We start from the raw sequence: 15,186 nt of genomic DNA on the forward strand, positions 1-15,186 counted from the left end.
CAAAAGTAGCCCCAGGGGCACTGCTGATGGAGGGGGAGGGCAAAAACAAAAACAAAAACACACAACGGAACATTGTTTAGCTGTGGGGAAAAGGTAAAGTCTTGCAATTGCAGTTCCCATTAACTTGGGTGGAGTTGGAGGCGTTATGCTAAGTGAAGTGAATCAAAGAAGGAAGGATGTATAGCAAATGATTTTATCCATGTGTGATTAGAAAGAAAGACAGTTTGGGGATTAAACAGCAGCCAATGACAACAGACCTTGAGAGTCAGCCTACAGAACTGAGCTCTCTCTCTCTCTCTCTGTGTGTGTGTGTTGATGGAGGTGGTGGTGGAGATGGGAGTTAGAGACAACGGTGGAGGTATGTTGACACTCTGGTGGTGGATGTGGTGCAGAAATATTGTATGCTTAAAACATTAATTTTTGGTTGTTTTGAGGCCATACCCAGCAGTGCTTAAGGTAATTCCTGGCTCTGTGCTCAAGGATCACTCCTGGCAGGCTCAAAGGATTATGTGATGCTGGGTATCCAACCTGAGTCAGCCAATTACAAGGTAAATCTCCTATCCTATCCACTGTCCTATCTTTCAAGCTCTAAAATCAGTCTCCCCGCCCCCCCTTTGTGTTTTGTATTTGTTTGTTTTGGAAGGGCCATGCACAGTGATGTTCACGAGTTACTTCTGCACTGAGGAATCACTCCTGACGCTGCTCAGGGGACTATTTGGGATGCTGGGAATTGAACCCTGGTTAGCTGTGCAAGGCAAGTATCTTACCTGTTGTAGTATTTCCATGTCTCCATGCCTCACACCTCACCAACAGTCTTTTCAACAAATGTTGCTGGAACAATTGGATATATGCATGCAAAGATATTAATTTGGGTCTCCCAACATTACACACAAATATTCACTCAATATGGATCATAGACCTAAATGCAAGAGGTGTTTTTTTTTTTTTGCTTTTTGGGTCACACCCAGCGATGCACCAGGGCTATTCCTGGCTCATGCACTCAGGAATTACTCCTGGAGGTGCTCGGGGGACCATATGGAATGCTGAGAATTGAACCCAGGTCAGCTGCGTGCAAGGCAAACGCCCTACCCACTGTGCTATCGCTCCAGCTCCTAAATGCAAGAGTTTAAATGTAAAAACTCCAGCACCTTGTGTTCCCCTTTAAATGAAGTGATGAAATAGGAAAATTAATAATAAACAAAAAAACATATTAGTAGTTGTCAGTGTCTAAGGGAGATGAGAAGTCGCTGCTGACCTGTATAATTTCTTCAGAGAGGATGAAAATATTCTGCACTTAGTAGTGATGCTGAGCTTTGTTACTATGCTGAAAACTGCCAAATGAATGAACTTTAAATGAATGAACTACATGGAATGTGAATAATATCTCAATAATTCTGTTAAAAATTAATGGTGATTTTCCCCTGATAATCACAATTAAAAGCTTTCATCTCTTAGAGAAACAAATATTTATTTAAACAGTGGGATTGCTGCCATTGATCAATATTTACAGATTCTCTTTTTTTTTTTCTGGCTGGGGACATATATGGCGTGCCCAGAGCACATTCCTGGTTCTGTGATCAGGGATCGTGACTGGTCCTGTTCTGGGGACAAGCATCTTATCCCCTGTGCTATCTCTGCAGTCCTATTTACAGATTCTTGTCAGTGGCAAAGTAAGCAATAAGCTTTCTCTAAAAACAACTGTCACTCTCAAGTACGGAATATTTTTCGTTTTTGTTTTTGTTTCTGGACAAACTGGCAGGCTACCGAATGTAACCTGCCCACACGGCAGAGTCTGGCAAACTCCCCGTGGCATACCCAATATGCCAAATACCAGTAACAACGATGGGTCTTATTCTCCTAACCCTGAAAGAGCCTTGAATGTGGCACTTTTTTAAAAATCTCAAGGCTAGGACAAAGGAGATGTTACTTGGGGCCTGCTCAAGGCAATCGACGAACAACAGGTTGGTCGTGATCGTGATTTCTGAACTATACCTGGTGGTGTCCAGAGGCTTCTCCTGGACCCATGCTGAGGCATGGGTCACTCCCCTTAATGCTCCGGAGAACCTGCCAGGTCTGGGATCAAACCCGGGTGGGAGTGAGGTGAGGCACATGTCTGGCCCGTGGCTGACCCAGATTCTATCCCTGGCACCCCATATGATATGATCCCCCAGCACCACCAGGAGAGATTTCAGAGTGCAGAGCCAGCATCCTAGTGCTTCCCCACTGCCTCACCACCACACACACACAGAAACAACAACCCCCCCCCCCACCTCTGGGCTTCCTGCATGTCTTCCAACGATTAAGCTCACCATGCAGAACTGAAATATTCAAACTCCAAAGTACAAAGGAGCCCCAAGAAAGTGTTTTCATGACTTACCTTTCTAAATTCTCATTTTCTGAATAACATAGATTTAATTTTGTAATGCTCTTTTCTAGAGCATCACATAATCTTTCAAATCTGTCACATGCATATTAAATTTTCACTAATTCTATTGAATGTTTACTGGCTCAGTTTAGAATGAGCTTTACGCCATGACTAATTGCTTCATATTTCAGACTTGGGTTGGCACGAAGGGAGTGTTGGGACATACCAGGTTGTGCTCAGGGGTTATTTTCTCCTTTTGTGTTTGTTTTCGATTCACATCGGGCAGCATTCAGGGCTTACTCCCAGATCCGTGCTTGGGGATCAGTTCTGGTGGTGCTGGGGCTACCACCTGGGGTCCCGGGGATGGAACGCAGGCCAACTACATGCAAGGCAAATGTCCTGCCTGTTGTACTATCTCACTGTTCTCAGGGGTTATTTCTGGCTCAGAGCAATAGCACAGAGGGTAGGGTGTTTGCCTTGCATGCGGTCGACCTGAGTTCGATTCCTCCGCCCCTCTTGGAGAGCCCTGCAAGCTACTGAGAGTATCTCGCCCACATGGCAAAGCCTGGCAAGCTCCCCGTGACGTATTCGATATGCCAAACACAGTAACAACAACTCTGACGATGGAGACGTTACTGGGCCTGCTTGAGCAAATCGATGAACAATGGGAGGACAGTGCTACGGTGCTACAGTGCTCAAGTATGACCCTGGTGGTGCTCAGGAAACTATATGTGCTGCAGGCATAAAAGCAGGGTCAGGCTTACTGGCAGTATGCAAGGAAAGTTCCAGCACTATCTCTCTGTCCTCCAAATCTTACATGTTGATGCAGATTTCCCATTGTCAAAAATTGACACATAGGCCAGGAGAGATAGCACAGCACTTAGAGTGCTTGACTTGCAAGTGGCCAGCCAGGGTTCAATTCCGGGCACCTTATATGGTCACTTGAGCCCTGCCAAAAGTGACTCCTGAGCACAGGGCTAGGAGTAAGCCCTGAACACTGCTAGATTTGGCCCCCGAAATCAAAACAAAAATTGGTATATTTCAGTTATATACATGTGTATATATGTATATGTGTGTCATATATGTATATTAAAAATATATATATACACACACATTTTTGTGAGGAGGGGGGTAACACCCAACAGGGCTCAGGGGCTTTCTTTTCATCTGACTTGTTTTTAGGGGTTGCTCTTAGGGATGCTTGGTACCAGGGATGGAACCCTGTGCCTTCTGGGAGTTTAGCTCCTATTGAGGAACCTCTTAAAAGTGAACACGAAGCTTTACTAAGAGCATAGGTTACAAATTCGTAGCTGTTGACTGACACTGTACATTGTACCAGTGTTATCAGTGTTATACATAATTCTAACAAGTTGATATCAAGAGGATTTCATCATGGTAAAAATTAAGTTATTCTCTCTCCCTTGCTGTTTTTGTTTGTTTTTAATGGGCCTGAGTAATAGCACAGAGGATAAGGCAGTCCACCAGATTGTCTCACATATGGTCCCCCAAGAGTGATTCCTGAGTAAGCCCCAATCACAGCTAGGTTTGCTCACCCCACACCCCCAACAAACAGACAACTCGGTTGGTTGGTGTTATCAGGAAAAACGTTGGTCATGGAGGGAAGGAGAACTTATGCACTTGTAGCTCGCACTGGTACATGAAGACTGAGAAGGAAGAAAATTCCATTTGTCATCACGTCTTCTAGCCGAGTTTTCTCCATATATATATGAGTTTTCTCCATATATGAGCACTATATATATTGCTTTTTTTTGGGTCACACCCGGCGATGCTCGGGGGTTACTCCTGGCTCTGCACTCAGGAGTTACTCCTCCTGGCGGTGCTCGGGGGACCCTATGGGATGCTGGGAATCGAACCTGGGTTGGCTGCGTGCAAGGCAAACGCCTTACCCGCTGTGCTATCTCTCCAGCCCAACCTTTATTATATTCTTTATGACATTTGTTGTCTAGATAATTATTATTTCTTTAATAAAACCAGCAGTTTGACTCTGGTGAATCACATTCTCGGTCCCTCAATACGGGATTGTACAACAGATATTCGCGCAATCGCAGGATTGGATTTCTCAGACCGCAGCGCCTCCACAGGGACGACACCTAGTCACTCCCAGTGCCCTGAGACACCCAGCGCGGAGCGTGGCTGCAAATGCCAACCGCTCGGGGAACACCAGGTGCAAACCCGCTCCGTAGGCGGCGAGGCGGAGCGAGCCCCGCGTTCGGCAGCTTCCGGCCCCAAATCCGCCCCCCCGAACTCCAAATCCCAGCAGCCACCGCGGCCAATGGCCGCGGCGGCTCCAAGTCAGCTGACCTCGGACGCGCCCAAGTGCCGAAGCCGGGGGGGTGTGCCGCCGCATCTGTCTGCTTTCCTTTTCGGCCAGGGGAGAGAAGCTTCTCCAGGCTTCCAGTCGCCAGAATCCCCTCCCTAATTTGACTTTCGGAACCGCTCTGCGGCGCCCTGCGGCGTGTCGGCCGTGCGGGTGGCGCTCTCGCTCCGGCCCGCGGCCCCGCGCGAATGGTCCAGCCGGCCCGGGGCTGCCCCCGCCCCGCGGAATGTGGGGCTGCGGCGCGGGTGGGCGGGGCGGCGGGAGGCGCGTGCTGGGCCCGGGCGGCGCGAGTGGCTGCGGCGGCGGCGGCGGCGGCGGGCGGTGGGCGGAGCCGCGCGGGGCGGGGCGGGGCGAGGCGCGGCGGGGCGGGGCGGGGCGCGGCGACCCTTGGGTCCGCGCGGCGGGGCCGGAGCACAGGTAGGCGAGCCGGGCCGCGGAGACCGCGCCGCCGCCGCCGCAGCCGCCGCCCAACCCTCGGCCTCCCGCGTCGGGCCGGGGGGAGATGCCGACCCAGAGGGACAGCAGCACCATGTCGCACCCGATCGCAGGCGGCGGCAGCGGGGACCATGCCCACCAGGTCCGGGTCAAGACCTACTACCGCGGGTGAGTGCGGGGCCGCCCGCGCCGGGGCCGGAGAGCCGGCGGGGACCGCGGAGGGGGCGCCCGGGCCGGGGCCGGGGCCGGGGCCGGGGCCGGGAGGAGGAGCCCGGGACGGTCCGCCGGGGCGCTCGGGGAAACTCGCTCGCCCGGTGCTCCGGGCTGAGCGCGGGCCCCGGGGCCGCCGCCGCCGAGAGCTCGGCTGACCGGGGCCGGGGCTGCCCGGGCCAGCAAAGCAAAGCAGAGCAGAGCAGAGCAGAGCAGAGCAGGCCCCGAGCCTCGGGCCGCCAGGCTGGTTCCCTCCGGCCCGGAGTGTCGGCGCTGCACGTCGGGATGGGAGAGGACGCCGGCGGGTCTGCAAGGCTTTGGGTGCTCTGGGTGCTTTTGGGTGCTCTGGGTGCTCTAGGTGTCGCGGCGGCGACGCGAGCTGCTCCTCCGTGCAGAGTCAGATTGGCCGAGGCTTCTTTGTGAGCCTGGGCTTCCAGGACCGTCCAATCGGGAGCGGCGGTGCAAGGTGAGAAGAAGGAGGAGCCCCGGCGGGTTTCAAATCTGTGATCTTGACTCGGGTGGTTGGTGCCTGAATCTCACGGCCGCGGTGACCTGGGATGAGCGGATCCGCCGGCTGCTGGAGAAAGTTGCATTTTTTTTTTTTTTAATCAGGGACCCAGGTAGCCCTCTCCCCTCGAACTGAGTTGTGCTGGGGAATTTCTGGGAAGCGAGGGCGCATTAGGAAGGTGGAATCTTGGTTAAGAGTGAACATAAATGTTAATTGAAGATTCGCGGGAAAAGCCAGTCTCTGGTGGGTCGTGCTGCTTGTCCAAGTAGAAGTAACTTGCTTAAGAAAAGAAAAAAAAAAGAAATCCAAGCACTAGGAGTCTGAAACTGCACTGCAGACTTTGACATTCCTGAGAGGATCAGGGAAGATAGCGGAAGCGCTCAAAATGCTTCTCTTTGTTTTGATTTCCAAGAAAATATAAGCCCCGAAATGGTTTTTGATTTGATGCTTGCTTGCTTGCTTGCAGGAATCCTCTGGCTTGTTTTATTACCTGTATTCAAGAATGATTTACGGGAATGATTCCGGACATTCTGTGTTTTTGCTAATTGATGGACTCGGTTCTGATTATGAAACAATACCTAGAATTATGTGCATGTTTTTGAAAAGTTGGTAGTCACTGAAGGGCCCTTTCGATTCCATATGGTCAGCTATGAACTTTGAGATTGGGGGCGGGGTTGGGAGGGGTGGGCATAACCATCTTCTCTTTCCCTTCCCTTTAATTCCAGAGATGAGATATCTTACTTGAGAATCTAGTGTTCCTTTTTTTGTGAAGTTGACAGCCCAGGGATTGTTAGGGATAGAGAATTTTTTTTTGATTTTGTTTTTAGGGTGCTGATTATTAACGATTTAAAACTCTAGCGTAAAAAGAGTGAATACAGGGATATGGTAGGAAAGTTCAAATTGTACAGACAAAGTAAACCGGTGTCAGTGATTTTATAAATTGATGCTGCAATAATTTTTTTTTTTTTTTTTTGCTTTTTGGGTCACACCTGGCAATGCACAGGGGTTAGTCCTGGCTCTGCACTCAGGAATCACTCCTGGTGGTGCTCAGGGGACCATATGGGATGCTGGGAATCGAACCTGGGTTGGCCGCGTGCAAGGTAAAGGTCCTACTCGCTGTGCTATCACTCCAGCCCCAGCAATAAAATTTCTTAAGAAGTGTTGCTAAGCGATGGTGAACTTTAGATTGTATTTGCCAGTCCTCTTTCCCAGGTGAGACATTGGGTGCACACTGCTTTTCGCTGCCTCTCCTGGTACCCCCTCCCGCTATCCCCTTCTCCCGCTGGCAGCTGAACCCTGAGACTCACACAGGTGAGACATCTGTGCTGCCACAGAGCCCTACTCCTGATTCTGCCTTTCAGTTTTTTGTTTCTGTTTTTGGCTTTTTGGGTCCTACCCAGTGATGCTCAGGGGTTACTCCTGGCTCTGCTCTCAGGAATTACTTCTGGTGGTGCTCGGGGGACCCTATGGGATGTCAGGGATTGAACCCTGGTCGGCCGCGTGCAGGGCAAATGCCCTTCCCACTCCAGCTCCCTGCCTTTCAGTTTTTGATTGTCAGGTATTTTTTTTTTTAATTTTTCTGACTTACCTTTGTGACTTTATTTTTTTACTTTTTGAAGTAAATAGATTTTATTTGGAGGATTTTTAGGTGTGGAGGGAGAGAGAGTAACATACTCAAGAGAGAACACGGGCTTCTCCAAGGACGGAGAGAGCCCCTACACACATCTTAGCATCAGACACGAAAGGATGAAAGTCCACATCTCAAGAGGGGAGATGCGGGTGACACATGTGCTTGGCCACGTGGGCGCAAGCAGCACATGGGCTCAGGTAGCAATATGCGCCTTACCTTTGTGTCTTTAAATAACACGATTCTTCGCTTAATGGCTCCAAACTATGCAAGATGAAGAAATCAATGCTTCTTCCTTTTTTCCTGTTTTTATTAATCTGAAAAATGTAAATAGTGCTAGTCAGTAAATGCTTATAAACTTCTCCTTTGGAAGGAAATCGAATCAGTTGCCCTTGAGGAGTTTAGGTAGTACATTTTCTTGACTTACTGCTTCAATTGTACATAAAAAAGCCAAGACAACCTATTTTATGATTGAGTCAAATTTCCTCAAGACATTTAAGTCAACGTTTGTTTTATTTGGTTTTAAAACCTATACATTTCTGGCTGGAGAGATAGTATTGTAGGTAGAGTGCTTGTCTTGCACAGGGTTAACCTGGGTTGATCCCTGGAACCCACCTGATCCTCCAGCCCCCACAAGGAATGATTCCTGAGCCCAGCAGTGATTCCTGAGCGTGTAACCTCTGAACATCACTGGGTGTGGCTCAGAAAACATCAACAAACACTGTGCATTTTTGCTGAGGCCTTGAGAACTTTTTATTCAAGGAAATTCAAATATTGCCTTATTGCAAGACTGATTTAAAGGTCACGTTGGCACTCACTAAATTCCACTAATTTCTTTCTCTTGAAGTTAGATATTAAGATTATATGTTTATTGATAATTGCCTAAGCTGATAATTATGATGTTATATAGTCAGCTGCTTATTACTACAGATGAAACTAAAATGAGTCATCAAAAGGATAGTTAATAAACATGTTGGCTAACTAGAACACCTATCTGATCTTAAAATAGAAAATCCTTTATATCAAGAACATAAAGATTAGGCTGGATCGATAGCACAGCGGGCGTTTGCCTTGCACGCGGCCAACCCAGGTTCAATTCCCAGCATCCCATATGGTTCCCTGAGCACCGCCAGGAGTGATTCCTGAGTGCAGAGCCAGGAGTAACCCCTAAGCATCGCTGGTGTGACCCAAAAAGGAAAAAAACAAAACCCCCATAAAGATAGTTTGTGTCTTGAAAAACATTTCTTTTCTCTAGGTCTTATGAATGACCATGATCAGAAAGTTTTTGGTGTGCCAGCTTCCAATGTACGTTCCCTTTCAAATATGTAGATAGTATTTTCTTTAAATTTATTCCTTTTGTGTGTGTGTGTGTGGGGGGGGATGCATACCTGTTGATGCTCAGGGGGTTATCCCGGGCTTTGCACTAGGAATTAATCCTGGTGGTGCTCAGGGGACTCTGGGATGCCGGGGATCAAACAGTTGTTAGCCACAGTGCAAGGCAAACACCCTACTTGCTGTACATCTCTTCAGCCCCTCATTCTGGAAAATTTATTCTTAATGGAAATGTGCTGCTTCCCCAGATGTAAAGGACATTCTCCTATTTTATTTATTTATTTATTTATTTATTTTTGCTTTTTGGGTCACACCTGGCGATGCACAGGGGTCCCTCCTGGCTCTGCGCTCAGGAGTTACTCCTGGGGGTGCTCGGGGGACCCTATGGGATGCTGGGAATCGAACCCGGGTTAGCCGATTGCAAGGCAAACGCCCTACCCGCTGTGCTATCTCTCCAGCCCCTCCTATTTTATTTTTAAGCGAAAGATTAATAGCCCTGAGGATCTGATCTGGTTGAAACCACCTAAGACTGCCAATCTCACTGCCTCTTTTTTTTTTCCTCTCTGTGAGAGCTGGTGAGTAGTAGCAGCCATCCTTCAGTCATTACCTAGTGGTGTTAGTTTGGAGGAAGAGAAACAGGTTTTGTTGGTTAGTGATGCCATTGTATGTGCTTAATCCTTGATATTATGAGCTAGCTTGAACAAGGAAGTGTCTTTTTTTTTTCTTAGCATTATTTTAGATAATCTTTTAATATATAATTTTTTTTTTCTGGCTCTGCACTCAGTCACTCCTGGCGGTGCTCAGGGGACCATGTGGGATGCTGGAGATCGAACCCTGGTCAGCAGCATGCAGGGCAAACGTCCTACCCGCTGTACTATCTCTCCGGCCCCTATACAGCTTTTAATACATGGGTTTTTTTTGTTTTATTTGGGGTGTGGTGTTGAGGTTTCCTGTGGAGGTGTTCAGCGGCTGTTCCCGGCTGCTCGGAAGTGACCCCTGACAGTGCTCAGGCACCAATCGTGGTGTTTGGTTTTCAAACCAGGGTCAGCGGGATCCATGCTCTCTCTCCAGCCCCCGTACTACGTATTTCTTTACATTATAAATGTACGGAAAATTTTGCAAAAAGCTTGGGGACCCAGGGGTTCTTCTTGTGCATATCTATAAACAAAGATTATTGCAAATTTAGATAGTTCAGTGAGGGAGGTATGTAGGTTTTTTTCCCTCATTGAAGAAGTCTCGGCAAGACTTGTTTTTTGAAAATCTTGCACAATAATTTTAGTGATATTCTTTAATCATGGTTCTCAGAAACTAAAAATAGCACTTTGAGAACTGGGGGAATTGTTGTTGAACCGGAGCGTCTAGTGTGGTATTCAACCACCGGGCAGAGGAACCACAGCCTTACTAGAAAGGACTGGGAGGCATTTTGCCAGAAACCAAAACTGTCTCCCAGAAATCTGAATTAGATGGTATGAAAATGAGTTGCTCACTGGTGGTGAGGTCGGCGCAGAGAGGAGAGAGGTCGTGGGCCAAGACCTGCGCCGGGCAGGTCGAAGGTGTGTGGAGACAGGGCACAAAGGGGCACAGAACAGAAAAACAACTTGCGGCTTCTTTTCTCTTTTCAATTTAGAGAATATTAGTTTCTGTCGTCTAATCCATGGCTATAAAATTTACATATGTAATAGAGTGTGTTCCCCTGTACAACTGGGAAAAAAATGAGGTTCTGTGTTTCTGTAGCAGTATGACTATAAATTTCTGTACTGTGCCATCTGTGATGCTTTTTCCCAAGTTGACAGCATGACTAAAGTCCAGCGATCTTTTTAAGGTACCTTGAATGTGGTTTTTCTTTTTACATATATGCATATAATTGAAAAATCGGTCTAAATTAAGCTGTGGATTTTACTTGTTCATTGATTTGCCACACCTGACTGTGCTCAGGGATTATTCCTGGTTTGGTGTTTAGGGGACCAGGAACTGCCAGGAATTGTGCCGGGTAAAGGTAAAAAGGTAAAGGTAAAGGCCCTCCCGTTGATCGTCGATTTGCTCGAGCGGGCCCAGTAACGTCTCCATTGGAGACTTTGTTGTTACTGTGTCTGGCATATCGAATACTCTCGGTAGCTTGCCGGGCTCTCCGAGAGGGGCGGAGGAATCGAACTCGGGTCGGCCATGTTGGCCGCTTGTAAGGCAAACGCCCTACCCGCTGTGCTATCACTCCAGCCCAAAGTGTATCACACCAAAGTGCAAAGCAGGTGCCCTTACTGAGCTATCACGATCACGACCATCCTGTTATTCGTCGATTGCCTCGGGCAAGCCCCAGTAATGTCTCCTTCGTCCTAGCCCTGAGACTTTAAAAGTGCCATCAGGATTAGGAGAATGAGCCCCATCCTTGTTACTGGTTTTTGGCATCTTGGGTACGCCATGGGGAGTTTGCCAGACTGCCGTGCAGGCAGGTTACATTCGGTGGCCTGCCAGCTTGTCAGAAGCAAGAATGAGATAATAAGATGTCTTCCGGGAGCTGGGTTTTATAGTCTCTGGGTCTTGGCCGTTGATGGGATTACCTGGCAGAGCTATATTCATGTTCCCTAAACATTGATTTAAAAATTTGTCTTATTTAGGATTTTACATGTGAACAAAGAGTAGTCAAATTCAGCTTCCTGAGTGTTGCTGAGCCTCTGTTGGTATGCGTTTAGGTAGGAACCCGGGCATCTAAGATGTAAAGACTGCTTTCAATGAACTATGTGTGGGGGTGGTTGTGTATGTGTTATTTACATAAGTATGTAAAGCTTAAAGTGTTTTGTGTGTGTGTGTGTGTGTGTGTGTGTGTACAGTATTTACAGGGATGGATATTGGAGAGGTGTTTGAAGTGAAAAGTTTTTGCGGCATAATTTTATTCTCTTCCTAGGGGATGAAATGTTTGAAACTTGTGAAGAATAAATAGATATACTTGCCTGATGTTGGGTGGGGGTCATTTCAGAGTTTGCACAACTGCTTGATATGCTTAGGAGCTTAGATAAGTTTATCTACATTTGTGATACTGTTGGTCTCCTATTCCTTCCTTATTAGAATAGATAGTGTGACTGGACACTGACAATAGGTACAGCTGGAAAAGGGCGGGGCGAGGAGGGTGCTCAAAGGTCTGGAGAAGGTGATTTGCAGGCAGGAGGAGCCCCACCAAGTAGTCCTGGAGGTGCCTCCTGGCCCCGCCCAGCAACAAGACTGAGGGAGCCTCCGGTACTGATCAGTGGCTAAGAACTGTGGCCTGTGGCCCGAAGCAGTAAGGGACATGCCTTGACATGGCTGAACATGGGTTCAGCCACTGCACCGGCACCGCATGTTCTCTTGAGCACTGCCAGGAGTGATGGGACAACAGAGCCAGGAGGAAGCCCTGAGCACTGCTGGGTGTGGCCCCAGACCTGCTACCCCTAAAAAAGGCCTACACTGGGTGGCCTTTCATTTATTTACTCATTTATTTTCAGGGCTTTTTTTTTTGTTTGTTTGCCACACACCTGTCTGTGCTCAGGACGTATTCCTGGCTCCGCACTCAGGGAACTTTGTAGGCAAGGTTAGCGCCCTCTGTATTTGACTCCGCGAGGCTGTTTAATATAGGGCTATATTAATATAGGGCTATATTTAATATAGGATATAGGGCTTAGGTTTTTTTTCTCATCGGTGGTTTCAAGAGTCGCCCCCCCCCCCCCACACTAAAAATAACAGTTTTAGTTTTTCCTTATCATGAAATAAAATTTAGAATGGGAGCATCACTAGGAAATTATTTCAATATGCAGCCAAAGATACTGTACGACGGTTAAATCAGAATTTAAATAACCAGTACTCATTTGGAAAAATGAAAAAACAAAACCGTGAAAACTCCAGCTGGAAAGTTTACGCTGTAGGGGCAGAGAGTTAGCACAGTTGCCAGGCACTTGCCTTGGAGAGAGAGTGCAGTGGTCAGGGTGCTTTGATTTGCACGTAACTGGCCCGGATTCCATCCCGGCATCCCACATGGTCTCCTGAGCCTGCCTGAAATCATTTCTGAATACATAAGCCAGGAGATACCCCCGAGCACTGCCCGTGTGACCCTAAAACAAACAAAAAGCTAACACTTTGACCAAAATAATGTATGAATTAAATTTCCAATAGAAGAAAAGTAATAGAGAAAGAAATAGGATTAAATAGTTGAAAATTATTGCTTATGGGTATGAAACCAATGAGACATACACAGGGAGATATTGTATGTATTTTCATATTTTATACATAGATACAGGGAGCATGAAGAGTGCATATGCATGGGAATTCTGACACTTTAGCTAATATTTATATATTTCCCATCATATCTGTAATTCACCAAAAGCTTTAACTCTCTACTTAAGAAAAAAATTATGTATGTGTATGTATACACATATATATGTGTACATATAGTTGTTTGAATTTGGGCCACACCCAGATGTGCCCAGGGCTTACTCCTGCTCTTTATTCAAGGAACATTCCTGGCAAGGCTGAGAGAACTTTATTCTGGCTCGACTGTTTGCAAAGCAAACAAGAGCTACTTTCCCAGCCCTACTCTCTCCAGGCTTAGATCTTCACCTTTTTTTTTTTTCTTTTTGGGTCACACCCAAAATGCAATGCTCAGGGGTTACTCCTGGCTCTGCACTCAGGGACCATATGGGATGCTGGGAATCGAACCTGGGTCGGCCGGGTGCAAGGCGAAATGCCCTACCCGCTGTGCTATCGCTCCAGCCCCTGTAGATCTTCACTTTAGAAAGACACTCTTGAAACTGATATGGGAGTTGAGTTGGCTATGGATGAAACTAATTTGGAAGTTTAGGAAATAGTCCAGTGAAATTCTGGGGAAATAGAAAAGAGGGTGGTTTTAGGGAGCAAAATCAATTATGAATTAGAGATTTTTTTTTGCCTGCGGGCAATTAAAGAGAGGATCAGACAATTCATAGTCTTTCTTATTTGAGAAAGACTAGAAATTATAGAAGGTAGAGATTTGTGAGAGAAGGTAATTAATTATCCGAAGCAAGTAACTGAATTTGAGTGCAAGGTGCTTTGGCGGTCATCTAGGTGGGAATATCCAGAATTAGCCTAATACTCTGCTTGGTCTGTGTCCAAGCACTGTGCATTACAGCTCACTTATGTAGGAGCCTGGATCAGAATGATTGATAGAGACAAAACGTTGCCACTGGCCAAATACTGATCATAAGTGCCGAGCACTAAAGGTCAAATTGGAAAGCACAGAAATCGGTGGGAGCAATAAACTGGAGGACATTTGTCCCAGGGATTTGTGCTCTGGCACCACAGGGGCCTCTCGAGCATCACCAGAAGTGACCCCAAGTACCAAGCCGGGAACAAAGCCTGAGACTTCCAGGAGCCTCAAATCTAAAAATAAATACATATTAAAGATGAGGAAATAAACAGAGAGTAAGCTTGCAGCTTCTCACTCTCGCTTCTTAGGGGTGGCTGTTGTTGACTGCTTGGGACATTCCACACAGCATAGTAGATCTGTAAGTGCAGATGTGCACATACTTCTGGATATATTCTTTTAGTTTCCAATAAATAGGTTTATATTTCTGCTTATGCTTCTGAGATTTTTTCTTTTTTACTTTTAGGGTCACACCTGGTGATGCACAGGGGTTACTCCGGGCTTAGCACTCAGGAATCACCCCGGTGGTGCTCAGGGAACCATATGGGATGCTGGGAATCGAACCTGGGTTGGCAAGGCAAACGCCCTACCCACTGTGCTATCTCTACAGCCCCCTCTGAGATTGTTTTTGATTTTTTTTTTCTTTCCTGGTTGTCTTTCCATGTCAGAATACACAGATAAACAGACATAAATCCATCTTCTAACGATAGGCACATAGTGTGCCCACAGCATTGTTCTACCATGGGTTTTTAAAAATCATTTTTTTTTTCTGAAGATGAATGTGTCAAGTTGCATTGATTAATTGATTGATTGAGCGATTGCTTTTTGGGTAATACCCAACAGTACTCGGGATTACTCCTGGTAGTGCGTAGAGGACCTTTTGGGATGCCAGTGATCAAACCCGGGTTGTTTGTGTGCAAGGGAAGTGCCCTACCTGATGTACTATTGCTCTCGGCCCCAAGAATTACATTTATTGAATTACAACTTTAAATCATGCTGAAGGAACATTCTTATATTTAATATAAATGTTCTTGGCAGCCATTGCCAGATGCTTCTTTTAAAACACGTATTATTCTCCAAAATTTTATATTCCCAGCAGCAAGCAGTATATACATGAAACATTTTCCATATGCTTAATTTTTGCCAATAGGATTTTCAGAAGAGATTAATTTTAGAAATTAATTTCTAAATTTTTGTTTCTTTTTAATTTTTTTTGGTTCTTTAAAAT

The 15,186-nt window shown here is 46.7% G+C and overlaps 1 protein-coding gene across 1 annotated transcript in view; it reads left to right on the forward strand.

Annotated features, from left to right (window-relative positions):
• The first annotated feature begins 5,182 nt into the window (after positions 1–5,182).
• PRKCI (protein kinase C iota) overlaps positions 5,183–15,186 on the forward strand; it is a 94,202-nt gene continuing 84,198 nt past the window's right edge. Inside the window, exon 1 of the mRNA XM_056110694.1 lies at positions 5,183–5,306. Within this exon, the coding sequence (XP_055966669.1) occupies positions 5,206–5,306 (101 nt within the window). The 5' untranslated portion in view covers positions 5,183–5,205. The remainder of the gene's footprint in view (positions 5,307–15,186) is intronic.

Source organism: Sorex fumeus, unplaced genomic scaffold, assembly GCF_029834395.1.
Source record: "Sorex fumeus unplaced genomic scaffold, SorFum_2.1 ptg000010l, whole genome shotgun sequence".
In the NCBI taxonomy this organism is placed as follows: Eukaryota; Metazoa; Chordata; class Mammalia; order Eulipotyphla; family Soricidae; genus Sorex; species Sorex fumeus.